The 11,823-nt window shown below is 45.8% G+C and overlaps 1 protein-coding gene across 1 annotated transcript; it reads right to left on the bottom strand.

The window, feature by feature from the left end:
* Positions 1-1,362: 1,362 nt before the first annotated feature.
* KCNJ8 (potassium inwardly rectifying channel subfamily J member 8) lies at positions 1,363-11,110 on the bottom strand. The gene is made up of 3 exons (XM_014572613.3): positions 10,831-11,110; positions 9,292-9,740; positions 1,363-3,253 (listed from the first exon to the last, which is right to left on the bottom strand). Exons 2-3 carry the CDS (start codon positions 9,654-9,656, stop codon positions 2,353-2,355), a joined length of 1,266 nt encoding a protein of 421 aa, XP_014428099.1. The 5' UTR covers positions 9,657-9,740; positions 10,831-11,110; the 3' UTR covers positions 1,363-2,352.
* Positions 11,111-11,823: the final 713 nt, after the last annotated feature.

The raw sequence follows: 11,823 nt of genomic DNA, 5'->3' as shown, positions 1-11,823 counted from the left end.
GGAAAGATTTGGGTTTATACAGCAGCAAACAAATGGGCAAACATCCGTGAACAATGTGCCACCTGTGGACGTGGATATAAGGTGGTGAAACACAGGTCCCCAGATTGGTACCAGTTATGGGGATCGGGAGGGGGGAGACAGCACCCTGAGTTTTTGAGACTTGCTCAAAGTTCCATGAGCCACAGAGCAGGTGGGTTGGGGTCATGGCACAACCACAATTAAGCTGTGGTCCCGTGGTCAGTCAGTACTGATACTGCCAACGATGATGCTAAATAGTGGAGTTTCATCACTTTAATTTAGTTTGTTTGGCCTTCTGTCACTAGTGACTTTTTCATAAGCCACTGGGACCAAGATTTTTAAAATTGGGCATGAAATCCTGTCTTCATTGAAATCGGGGGAGGGGAGGGTATGTCCACACTATGGGACAAAGTTGAATTAAGATACGCAACTTCAGCTACATTAATTGTGTAGCTGAAGTCAAAGTAGCTTTACTCGGCTTTTGGCGCTGTCTACACAGCAGGAAGTCGAAGGAAGAACACTTTCCCCTCGATTTCCCTTACTCCTCGTGAAAGCAGGATTACCGGCATTGACCAGAGTACCACTCTCAGTTCGAATTAGCTGTCTTAACTATCTTAACTAGACCTGCTAATTTGAACCCTGGAAGATCGACACCAGCAGCTTCACTCTTCCTCTGTAGTGTGGCTGTACACTGGGGCTACGTCTACACTGCAGGCTTTTTGCGCAAGAACAGCTGTTCTTGTGCAAAAACTTACAGAGCATCTACACTGCACACATGTTCTTGCGCAAGTAAATTTACAGTAAAGCGTCGGAAAACAGGGCTTCTTGCTCAAGAGTTATTCCTCTCCCCACAAGGAATAAGCCCTCTTGCACAAGAGCTCTTCCACAAGAAGGCAGCGTGGACAGGCAATAGGGGTTTCTTGTGCCAGAAAGCCCTATGGCTAAAATGGCTATCAGAGCTTTCTTGCACAAGAGAGCGTCCACACTGCCATGGACGCTCTTGTGCAAAAGCAAGACCTTTTGCGCAAGAACTCTTGTGCAAAACAGTTCTTGCGCAAGAAACCTGCAGTGTAGATGTAGCCTGGATGTTTTGTCAATAACTTCTGTGGAGCCAGGATATATAAAGTCCAAACCAGTTATACTTATTTCTCTCCCTTTCTCTCTCTCTCTCTCACACACACACGCATTTGTGAATCTCTCTCTCTCTCTCTCTCTCTCTCTCTCTCTCTCTCACACACACACACACACACACACACACACACACACACACACACTTGTGAAACACAAACTTGGTACTTTAAAAGTACCAATTTCACAAAGCTGAAAACAATTCTGAGGCAAATTAGCAGGGAGGAAAAATTTAATCAGAATAAATTGAAAGATAATGGGAAACTGTTTATGAATTTTTTACTTAATTTCCCCCTCCTCCCCAAAAAAAGCAAAACAAAAAATGTGGCTAACAGAGTACAGTAAATATGATCCTTGAATGTATAAAAAGGGAATCTTGAGTAGGAGTAAAGAGCTTATTTTATCTCTGTATTTGGCACTGCTGTGACTACTGCTGGAATGCTGTTCCCAGTTCTGGTGCCCACAATTTAAGAAAGAGGTTGATAAATTGGTTCAGAGAGAAGCCACAAGAATGATTAAAAGACTAGAAAACATGTCTCTCAGTGATAGACTCAAGCAACTCAGTCTATTTAGCTTATCAAGGAGAAGATTAAAGAGTAACTTGATTAAAGTTTATATTAATCTAGAAGAGGAATAAATATATGCTAGTGGGCTCTTCAGTCTAGCAGACAAAGATATAATAAGATCCAGTGGCTGGAGGTTGAAGCTAGACAAATTCAAAATGGAAATAAGGCATAATTTTTAACAGTCGGGGCAATTAACCATTGGAACAGTTTACCAAAGGTCATGACAGATCCTCTATGAGTGGCAATACATCCCACATAAATAACTGGAATCGGGGTGCACAGAGCTATTGAACATCAGCCCACTGACAGCATGTAATCCAAAAATAAAAAATAAAATGCATTTTATGACAATCTGTAGAAAGGCACCAGATGGATTTCCTTTAGAGGAAAAAAAATCTAACATACCACTAAAACACATATGAATATAAAATACATTACATGAGTGAAGCATGCTTCCTGTGCCAATATTCATTAACGAATATGCCTAGTGCTATGGTGTTTCCTATTGCTGTTAGGTGATGCTTTCATTAAGTAACAGAATAAATAGCTCCAGTACTGTTCTATTTTGCATCTGTTTCTTTAGAAAAGTTTGTGGTGCCTCATCCTTTATTAGAGGCTCATCCTCATGGGAGGCTATATATCATGTTTCGGACACACTCTGGTTCCCCTCAGGCGTGAGAAACTGTACTTTGGGCACAAGGAGGGAAGAGTTGTTCCTCCTCATGGAGTTGTTCCTCCTCATGGAATTGTTCCTCCGCATGGAGTTGCGTTTCCGCAGGGAGTTTTGATGGGACAGTTCACTTTTCTGAAGAGTCTGGATGAGAATGGAAGGCTTTTCATCCAGCTCTCTAGCACTGCACCGCGGAGCGGCTACCTTGATCGTGTTGCCAAACTTGGAGTAATCAACCGCGTACACACCTTCCTCTTCAGTCACAATGGGCACAAAGCGGTGGCCCCACAGGATCTCCTCTGCTATGTAAGACGTTCTTGCTTGCGTGGTGATGCCAGTGGTTTCTACTACTCCTTCAAGTACCACTATAAGTTCTAAATCTTGGCTGGCAAGGTCACTAGCAGAGATGTCATAGAGAGGACTCCGCTTGTCTATGACATGGCAAATGATCAATGGAGCCACCAGGAAAATGTTGTTGCTTTCAATGGGATTATCCACCGGGATGTCTAGCTGATGTATAGGGATGATCTCCCCTTCTGGCGTAGTCGTCTTCTTCACTACCTGTATTCTCACAGAGGCACTGATGATCATGCTTTTCCTCAGGTCTCCCACTCTGAACATGAAGCAAAGTCTGCCATTCCGAACGGCAATCACCGCATGCCGGCTGAAAATCAAGGTCTCTGCTCTTCTGTGAGCCTGGGCAGTCTTCATAAATATGCAGCCCAGCATGACAGCATTGATAATCAAACCCACAATGTTTTGCAGAATCAGGACGGTGATGGCCATGGGACATTCTTCTGTCATCATTCTGCCTCCAAAACCAATGGTCACTTGAACTTCAATGGAGAAGAGGAAAGCAGAAGTGAAAGACCTACAGAGAAAGTTACATACAGTTAATTCATTAAACACCTAAAATAGAAAAGTGAATGCATACACTGGATAGAAAGCAAGTAAAGGGCTTATTTTTGTAGTTGTTGCACATTTTAAACTCCCATGAACTTCAATGGCACTTTGCATGCTCAGCGTTCGTGGGAACAAGAGCCATTGTTTAATGGTCGAAGGACGGACCTGAGAGTTGGAAATTCTGCATAGTGTCATTGGGTCTCTCTCTGGCCTTGGACAATTCACCAAACCTCTCTGCCTAATTGTCCCCATTCTTCTCCATGCCAGCAGGCAAAGAGCTCTTGGAGTGTTCTTTTCCTTCCTCCCACCCGGTGGCACCTCTGTCTCAGGAGCTCCACACCTTCTAACTCCACAGAGCTGGTGGTGAGATGGAGAAGGGAGAGTGGGGGAAATGATTGACTTGTCTAGATTCTCCCTGTCTCCAAAGCAGAGAGGGGAAGCTGTGCAGTTAGTATAGCCTGAGTTAACTTGCACTACTTTTCCCTCTGACCTTTAACCCCCAAAGTGGACTTTGGGGACAGTCATACTAGGGGAAACCCCTAGAAACATGGCTCCTGCAGCAATGATGCTGTTCACGAGTGAGAGTAAATCAGTGGGCCGTTACGCTCATTCCATTCATGTCCCAAAGGTTGGGGGCAGCTCAGTTCACTGTCAAAATAAAGGCCAGCTGCACAATTTAAATATGGTTCTAGGTTTGCAATTTATATGTGAATGCTATGTAAGTAGCATATGAACGACTTATTGGACATGCCACACATGGAATGTGATATTGATGCATAAGAATTAATATGGCAACAACCCCTTTCATATATTACAGTTCACCCAGATGTAACATCTACGTACATAACAGGTCTATGTTAATGAAATATATCTAGCCTTTCCTCAAAGGTAGAGCTGAACCATCCTTTGTTTCAGGTTTGGATTGGAAGAACAAAACTTGATCAACTTTTAACTAACTTTTGACTATGTCTTCAGGATAAGTGAGAAGAGTCCTTTGAAATACTAGAGGACCAAAAGTCATGGAGAGAATCTAAGATGTTTTATAGCACATGCAAAATCAGGGAGATTTTTCCTGTGGAAAGAGAAAACTCACCTTAAAGAAGGTGACTTCCAGAAATGAGGCTGCTGAATTCTCACAGGCGCTAATAAAAATTTGATGAGTGTTTTTAAAACCAGGGGCTTTTTAAAACTTTTCATTCTTTGAAGCCACCACCAAAGTGGTGTGTTTTTGTGAGTTTTGTTTTGGTTTTTTGGGCATTTCATTTTAAAGAATTCAGGTATGAAGGAGTTAATGTCGCATTTAATGGAATTAGTGAAAGGGTTAATATGGTGATGAATATTCAGATGCATGCAGAGTAAAGTGTATGGCTGTAACTTCTGATATTCCAATTTCCTTTAAAAATTATTCATTTTTAAAAGAATCCACATTTGTATGGTGTAAACTCAGTCCTTGAAGAAACTGTGGTTTAGCAAGCTTAGTATCTGAACACAGAAGTAAAAGCCAGGGAACTCCTCATTGTAATAATCCCAAGTCTGTCACTGATCCCATTTCAGTTTTGGCAACAATTTTCCTGTCTGGAAAATGGGTAGGATTACAATATTTATCTACCACAGAGTGGTGTGGTTAATTGTTATGCAGCACTTTGAAAACCTATATGCTCTAAGTCTACGTCTACACTGCACAATAGTTATTCCAAAATAGCTTAATTCAAAATAGAACATCTACACTGCAGGGAAATCTCAAACTTAGTCTGAGGCAGGTTTCCCTAATGCAGACATGCTATCTCGATTTAGAGCCCCAGAAGGAATAACTTAGAATGGTCCTGATGAGGGGCTATTTTGAAATAGCAAAAGAGCTATTTCGGAATAGGTATTATTCTTCGTAGAATGAGGTTTACAGAAGTCGGAATAAGCCATCTGTTATTTTGAAATTATTTCAAAATAATGGAATTGCTGTGTAGATGCTTGCATAGTTATTTTGGAATAACTGCTGTTATTCTGAAATAACTTTGCTGTGTAGACACACCCTAAGTGTTGATTACAATTTTCAAATCCAGGTGTCTCTCAACACCACATTGTAGTTACATAGAAAGCTTTTAGTTAGACGTCTAATATGGGTTTAAGAGCCACACTTTAGGCACACCAATATGAAAATGTTGGCTATTAATTATTATTACTACAGGCAGTCCCCGGGTTATGTACAAGATAGGGACTGTAGGTTTGTTCTTAAGTTGAATCTGTATGTAAGTCGGAACTGGCGTCCAGATTCAGCCGCTGCTGTAACTGATCAGTTTCAACTGCGGCTGAATCTGGATGCCAGTTCTGACTTACATACAGATTCAACTTAAGAACCCCAGGCGTCCCCAAGTCAGCTGCTGCTGAAACTGATTAGCGGCTGATTCCAGGAAGCCGGGGGCAGAGCAACTCTGCCTTGGGCTTACTCGCTGGTCAGTTTCAGCAGCGGCTGACTTGGGGACACCTGGGGCAGAGCAGCTGGGGTGCTGCTGGGTTGCTCCAGTAGCGCCGAGGAGCGGCGCTGCGGGACCAACCCAGCAGCGCCCCAGCTGCTCTACCCCAGGCGTCGTGGGCAGAAAAGCCTGGTCTGCTGGGGGGGAGGGGGCACTAGCTGCGCCCCCGCCCCCCAGCAGACCAGGGAGACGCGGAGCAAAGCCACGGAGGACGCCCGCAGCAGGACAGTCCATGCGTGCCGTGGCTGTTCCGCTGCAGGCAGCCTCCGAGGCTTTGCTCCCCGTCTACCTGGTCTGCTGGTCAGACCAGGGAGACGCAGAGCAAAGCCACGGAGGACGCCCACAGCGGGACAGCCCAGGAGCTCCGCAGCTGTCCTGCTGCGGGCGTCCTCCGCAGCTTTGCTCCGCTTCTCCCTGGTCTGACCAGCAGACCAAGGAGACGGGGAGCAGCTTTTCTCGCCCCAGAGAACACAGGCGGCAGGACCACGGCTCATCTGGGCGTCCCGCCGCTCCCGTCCTCCGGGGCGAGAAAAGTCCCGTTCGTAACTGCGGATCCGACATAAGTCGGATCCACGTAACTCGGGGACTGCCTGTATATAAAGTGAAAATATCAAATATTCCTTTTAGATCAAACATTCCTTTCAGGGGAGGGATAGCTCAGTGGTTTGAGCATTGGCCTGTTAAACCTAGGACTGTGAGTTCAATCCTTGAGCAGGCCATTTAGGAATATAGGACAAAATCTGTTAGGAATGGTATTTGGTTCTGCTGTGAAGGCAGGGTCTGGACTCAATGACCTTTCAAGGTTCCTTCCAGTTCTAGGAGATAGGTGTCTCCATTTATTTCAAGATCAGGTAATCAGCTTTTCTCTATTCTTAAAAAATTAGTGACAGTATTTTTGTTCCATACCTTTCTTGGAACAGGTAGCCAGTTTTAATAGATCGGAATCATTTACTGTCAATTACTTTTCATGACTAGAAGACAGATGGTTGTCTGCCTTTTGGCCTGAAACACCACAGCTACTGATACCAAATGACATGTGTTCTTTGTCATATGCTGAAGCAAAAAGATATGCTAATCCTTCATTCACTTCTGGGAGTTATAATAAACCTTCACAATTCCCTTGCAGTAAAATGTAGTGACCTTACCAGAGCTGTTTCAATAGGGTTTTGTAGCTGCCAGGATTAGGTGGTGGCTTACCAGGGTAATGCCAGTGGATGGAATAGAGAGCAGGCCAGAATCTTGGAGTGGACACACTCCTTTTGCACCATGTCGGCAGCAGAAAGTGGCCATAAAACTGCTTGAAGCAGACAGTTAATCATTCTCCCAGTGTAAGGGACTACTGGGGACATGTCTGGCAGCATGAGGCCTGGCTTAATGCTGTTGTGCTCTGTAACCCTCCCCCCCGCTCCTCCTTCCCCGCAGCTGGCGTCAGGCTGAGTATCGTGCGTAGTCCTCACAAAAACCGAATACTGAGTCAGTGTGAACTTTAGTGCATGTGCATTCCATGCCATGGAATGTCCTCTGGGAAGGGGATATCTTGGGGTAGCAGCCAGCAAGAAAGTCTCATAGGAGAGGCGTCCATTAGAGCTGTGCTGCTGCTTTGAAGCTGAAAGGCAAGGCGAGGCCTCACAGACCAAATACGGAAAGCTCAGTAACCAACGGAGCAGCTCTCCTGAGAGGAGCAGGTTTGTGGCCTGCCATTCCTTGAGGAATACAATGGAGATGCCATAAAAAAGGAGCCTGATGCAGAGGCACTCTCAGCCCTAATTGCTTGTTTCAGAAACTCTGGCTTGCAGCCAGTTCCTAAAAAATAAATAAAAAATCAATTAATTTAGTCCAACTTGCATGGGCAACACTTCCACTTAGGAAAGCAGCATAAAACAAGAGAAGGGGTGGAGAACCTGGCTCTTCGTAGGCCAGAAAGACCACCTCTTGGCATTTTGTACATGCAGCTATGGCATTTGCATCACCAAGACAGAGCGGGAGATAAAACTGGATGTTCAGATATTATGAGTTTAATTCTACACTACCTGCCCCTTTTGTGGTCCCTATAGCAGTGCAAAGTGTGTGCAAAATGCAATCATTCTGATTCAGTAGCATAGTTCAACTGCCTTGCACTGGTGCAAACGACAGAGCAGTGGTGAATCAGACAGTTTTTGGTCCAAGAGTGAGTCCTATAAACAAGGATCTCATTGCACATATGACAGAATGGTCTCATTGCTTACCCATCCCTCCTATTAATGTTTACTCTTTGGAGTCTGCAAACATACTGTGTATATATGGAATTCCCTCCTGATCAGTCATTTGGCTGGTGTTCTGGAAAGTGTGGGTAGTAAAAGGAAAATAACCCAAACCTGTGGCCCTTATCATAATACCGAGCTAGTTTTTTACACAGCAGTTCTTGTTGTCTGAGATAAACACTGATGCAGAATGTCACAGCACTTGTCCTATAATTGAAATAATAGTCACTAATAAAGATTCAGATAAATGATTTTGGGTACTTCCATGTTTTGGCTTCCCAACTAAAGACATCTAAAAGAGCCTAATATCCAGATGCTTTCCATTTTCTGGAAATCAAGCCTCTTAAGTTGGACAAGCCAGCAAATTCAGTGGTTATCTCTGGACGTTTGGACTGATTTTCCGAAGCTAAAACATAGGTCTTGAGCTAAGCCATTTCGGGTACGTCTAAACTACATGGCACCGTCGACGGAGCCATGTAGATTTGTTTGTTTGGTAAAGTCAAATGAAGCCATGATTTAAATGATCGCGGCTTCATTTAAATTTACATGGCTGCTGCGCTGAGCCGACAAACAGCTGATCGGCTGTTTGTCCGCTCAGCGCGCTAGTCTGGACGCCCCCCTGCCAACATCAAAGCCCTTTGTCGGCAGCCCTGGTAAACCTCATCCCACGAGGAATAACGGGGCTGCCGACAAAGGGCTTTGATGTCGGCAGGGGAGCGTCCAGACTAGCGCGCTGAGCGGACAAACAGCTGATCAGCTGTTTGTCGGCTCAGCGCGGCAGCCATGTAAATTTAAATGAGGCCGCGATCATTTAAATCGCGGCTTCATTTGACTTTGCCTATGTGTCTAATCTACATGCCTCTGCCGACAGAGGCATGTAGTCTAGACACAGCCTTCTTGTTGTATCATGGTGTGAAATTAATTTCATGTTCAAGATGGTGCCAATTGATGTAGACAGAACTAAACCATCTACAACACTCACCTACGGGCTACTTTGTTGAAGCAGGCTCTATCTTTACTGGCATGGAAAGTTATCAACAGACTGTAGAGACTTATGAAAAATTGCAGGGTCTTTGTACTGTCAGATTGTGGCGATCCTATAAAGCATCAAAGAATTCTGAGGTGGGGTTTTGGGGGATGGTGGTGGGGGGGCAAAGGAGGATGGAACTGTAGAATTTGGTGGAACCTAGTGGAGAACATTAAACTTCTCAGTTGTCTATGCAGTACAGTACAATTCAAGTAAACCAAAGCCAAGTTTTACATCATTGCTATTCCGTATACCTCCTATTGTACTTTACCTGACACATGTCACGCATGGTGTCCAGTCAGTACTGCCTATACAGTTTTCTGTGCTACCATTCATGTCACCATGGGCAAAAGCCACCAGCCACCATATCATGGCAAAGAGCAACCAGCTGCACAGGAAGGACATGGTAAAGATCACCAGCGTGTGGCGCCACTTCAGGTCCACCAAGGTGGTGAAGATGTCTTGCAAGAAGCGCCCCTGCTCCCGGATGTTCTTGTGTGCCAAATTGCACGCCCCGCTCTTGGCGATGAAACGAGCTTTGCGGGGCTGGTCCCGGATGCGTGGCTTGCGAAGGTTCTCAGCCGCAATCCGTGCCAGCACATATTCTTCAGGGATAATACTCTTCCTTGCCAACATCTTCCTGCCACCATAGTCCACCTAGCAGGACACAAGTGCTTTTCCACTGGTCTCCCTTTTGTCCCTTGTCTGTCCTCCTACATTCTGAGGAAAGGAAAAATAAGATCTTGTTTGCCATCTCTTTTCCATTTTTCCCAGACAATAAAGGGATAGGCATGCAAAGTAGATGGCCCCCGTGGGAACAGCTGTTGAGTTACATGTCACTGAAATAGTATTCTACAGTGCTATTATATGCTCATTTTAGACTGTGATTGTTAAAAAGCAGTTAGGGCCAAATCCTAAAACAAATTATAAGTGATTTATCTTAGACATTGCTAGAGAGCAAAGCCACTGAAACGCCTGATAGCTGTGGACCAAAGTAAACAATGTTCCAGATCCTACTGAGATACTTAACCATGCAAGCAACTGCATGTAAGTGATTACTCCATGGAATGGGAGTACTCAGGCAAGTCAGTCTTACTTGCATGCTTACCAATTTGCAGAATTTTGTTTAACAAGGGCTGCCTGAGCCTTTCTAAATAGCTCTACTGGAGCCTGTAAGACAACTGGTATGCTACTCACTAACATGAATAAGAAGGGCTTGCACAGTGTAGTTCCAACCCATCATGTATTTCACATTAAAACAGAGACGTGTGGGAACGTACTACATCCCCTCGCTGGGAAAGTATTAACCACCGGTTGTGCTAGGGAGCAAGTTACTTTAAAAGGAGGGATTTAGCCGTCTTGTCTCCTTCCAAATCATAACAATGAAAAATAAAACAAGTGTTTTATTCTGCAGGAAATATGCGTGAAAGAAAGAAAGAAAGAAAGAAAGAAAGAAAGAAAGAAAGAAAGAAAGAAAGAAAGAGGCAGACAGGCTGGTTGGACAGGGGAAAGCAAAACTCCAGTTCTTTTTTGTTTGGTTTTTGCTCTGATGTTCCTGATGAATACCATGCCCTGCTTAATACATGTGCAAATTCACAGCAACCACAACATCCCCCCCGCCGCACCCTCTCCCCGCACTTTCTAGCCCCCGCAGACTGCGAGTCCCACTGCCCCCTTTTTTGGAGCGGGCCCTTTCATTGGCACGGGAGAGCGGCGCCCGCGGGCACCTGGGCGGCTCTGTGCCGGGGAGGGGCGGCGAGGCGGGCTCGCAGGGGCAGCGCGGGGCCCCAGAAGAGAAGCTGGCACTTACCAGACGCCGGAGCAGGACGGGCGCGCTAGGTCCCGCGCCGGGCGCTGCCTGGCCGCATCCCAGCCGGACCCCGCACCGGGACGGCGGCGGCAGTAGCCCTGCAGTCCGGCCGCCGGGGACAGGCCGGTGCCGGCTCGGTGCTGCAGCGCAGGACAAGCTCCAGAAGCGGATCTCTCGCTCCCTGCCCGCCCCCGCCAGGCGGTTTCCCCAGTGATGCTCGACTGCCCCTGCGCTGGCGCAAGGAGCTGTGATTTGTGACGGCGGAAGTGCGGGAGTAAAGGGGAGGGTGCTGGAGCGGTGTGTGGGGCAGGGCAGAGCAAGGGGGGCAGATCACAGCCCCTCTCCCACGCTCCAAACACTTGCAAACAGCCCCCAACTTTGGTTCCCCCCCACCCCAAAGGGGCAGAACAGGGGGCTGTTCTGGAGCCCAAGCCTCTACAGGCGCACAGGGGGTGGTGGTGGTGGTGGGGGGGGGGGGGATTTCCTTCTCCAAGTGTAAAGGTCAGTAGGTAACAGGGCCCTGATCCCACAGTCCCTATGCAGTCAAAGCATGCTACCCAAGAGGGAGATTTGCCAGTGTAAAGACTATAGGGATTGCCCCTAAATGCTCTTCATATAAGAAGACGATAACCTGGTCAGCCTCAGTCCCATTTGCAGAGGCCACCAAGGAGTCAAAATACCGTGAAAAGTTGCACTGCTCTAGATCAAGTTGAAAAAGTTGCCCCAAGAACGCTAGAGAGCCTTCAGTTTCTATTGAAAGTCAATGGGACTTCACTTTTTAAGTGCCCTAATCATACCTGACATGTAGAATAGTGATAGAAATGTAATGGATTGTTCACTTTCAGTCCTATTTCAATTCTAATCATACCTGAAATTCTATTTACAGACCGTAGGTTACTTTGGCACCAAATCTTTTAAACCTAGAATGAAAAAGTTGACTAAGAGAGCTTTAACATCTCTGGCAAATCATTTTAAACATTAAGAATGAAATAG

Source organism: Pelodiscus sinensis, chromosome 1 (genome assembly GCF_049634645.1).
Source record: "Pelodiscus sinensis isolate JC-2024 chromosome 1, ASM4963464v1, whole genome shotgun sequence".
Taxonomy (NCBI): domain Eukaryota; kingdom Metazoa; phylum Chordata; order Testudines; family Trionychidae; genus Pelodiscus; species Pelodiscus sinensis.
The sequence above is the reverse complement of the archived record's forward strand: the minus strand, read 5'-3'. Positions and strand labels throughout refer to the sequence as shown.

Excerpts from the sequence above, each read along its gene's own strand:
- KCNJ8 (XM_014572613.3), bottom strand. The coding sequence starts at position 9,656 with ATGTTGGCAAGGAAGAGTATTATCCCTGAAGAATATGTGCTGGCACGG. Across the intron at positions 3,254-9,291 it reads CCATGCGTGACATGTGTCAG|GTCTTTCACTTCTGCTTTCC; the intron begins GTAAAGTACAAT and ends CTTTCTCTGTAG.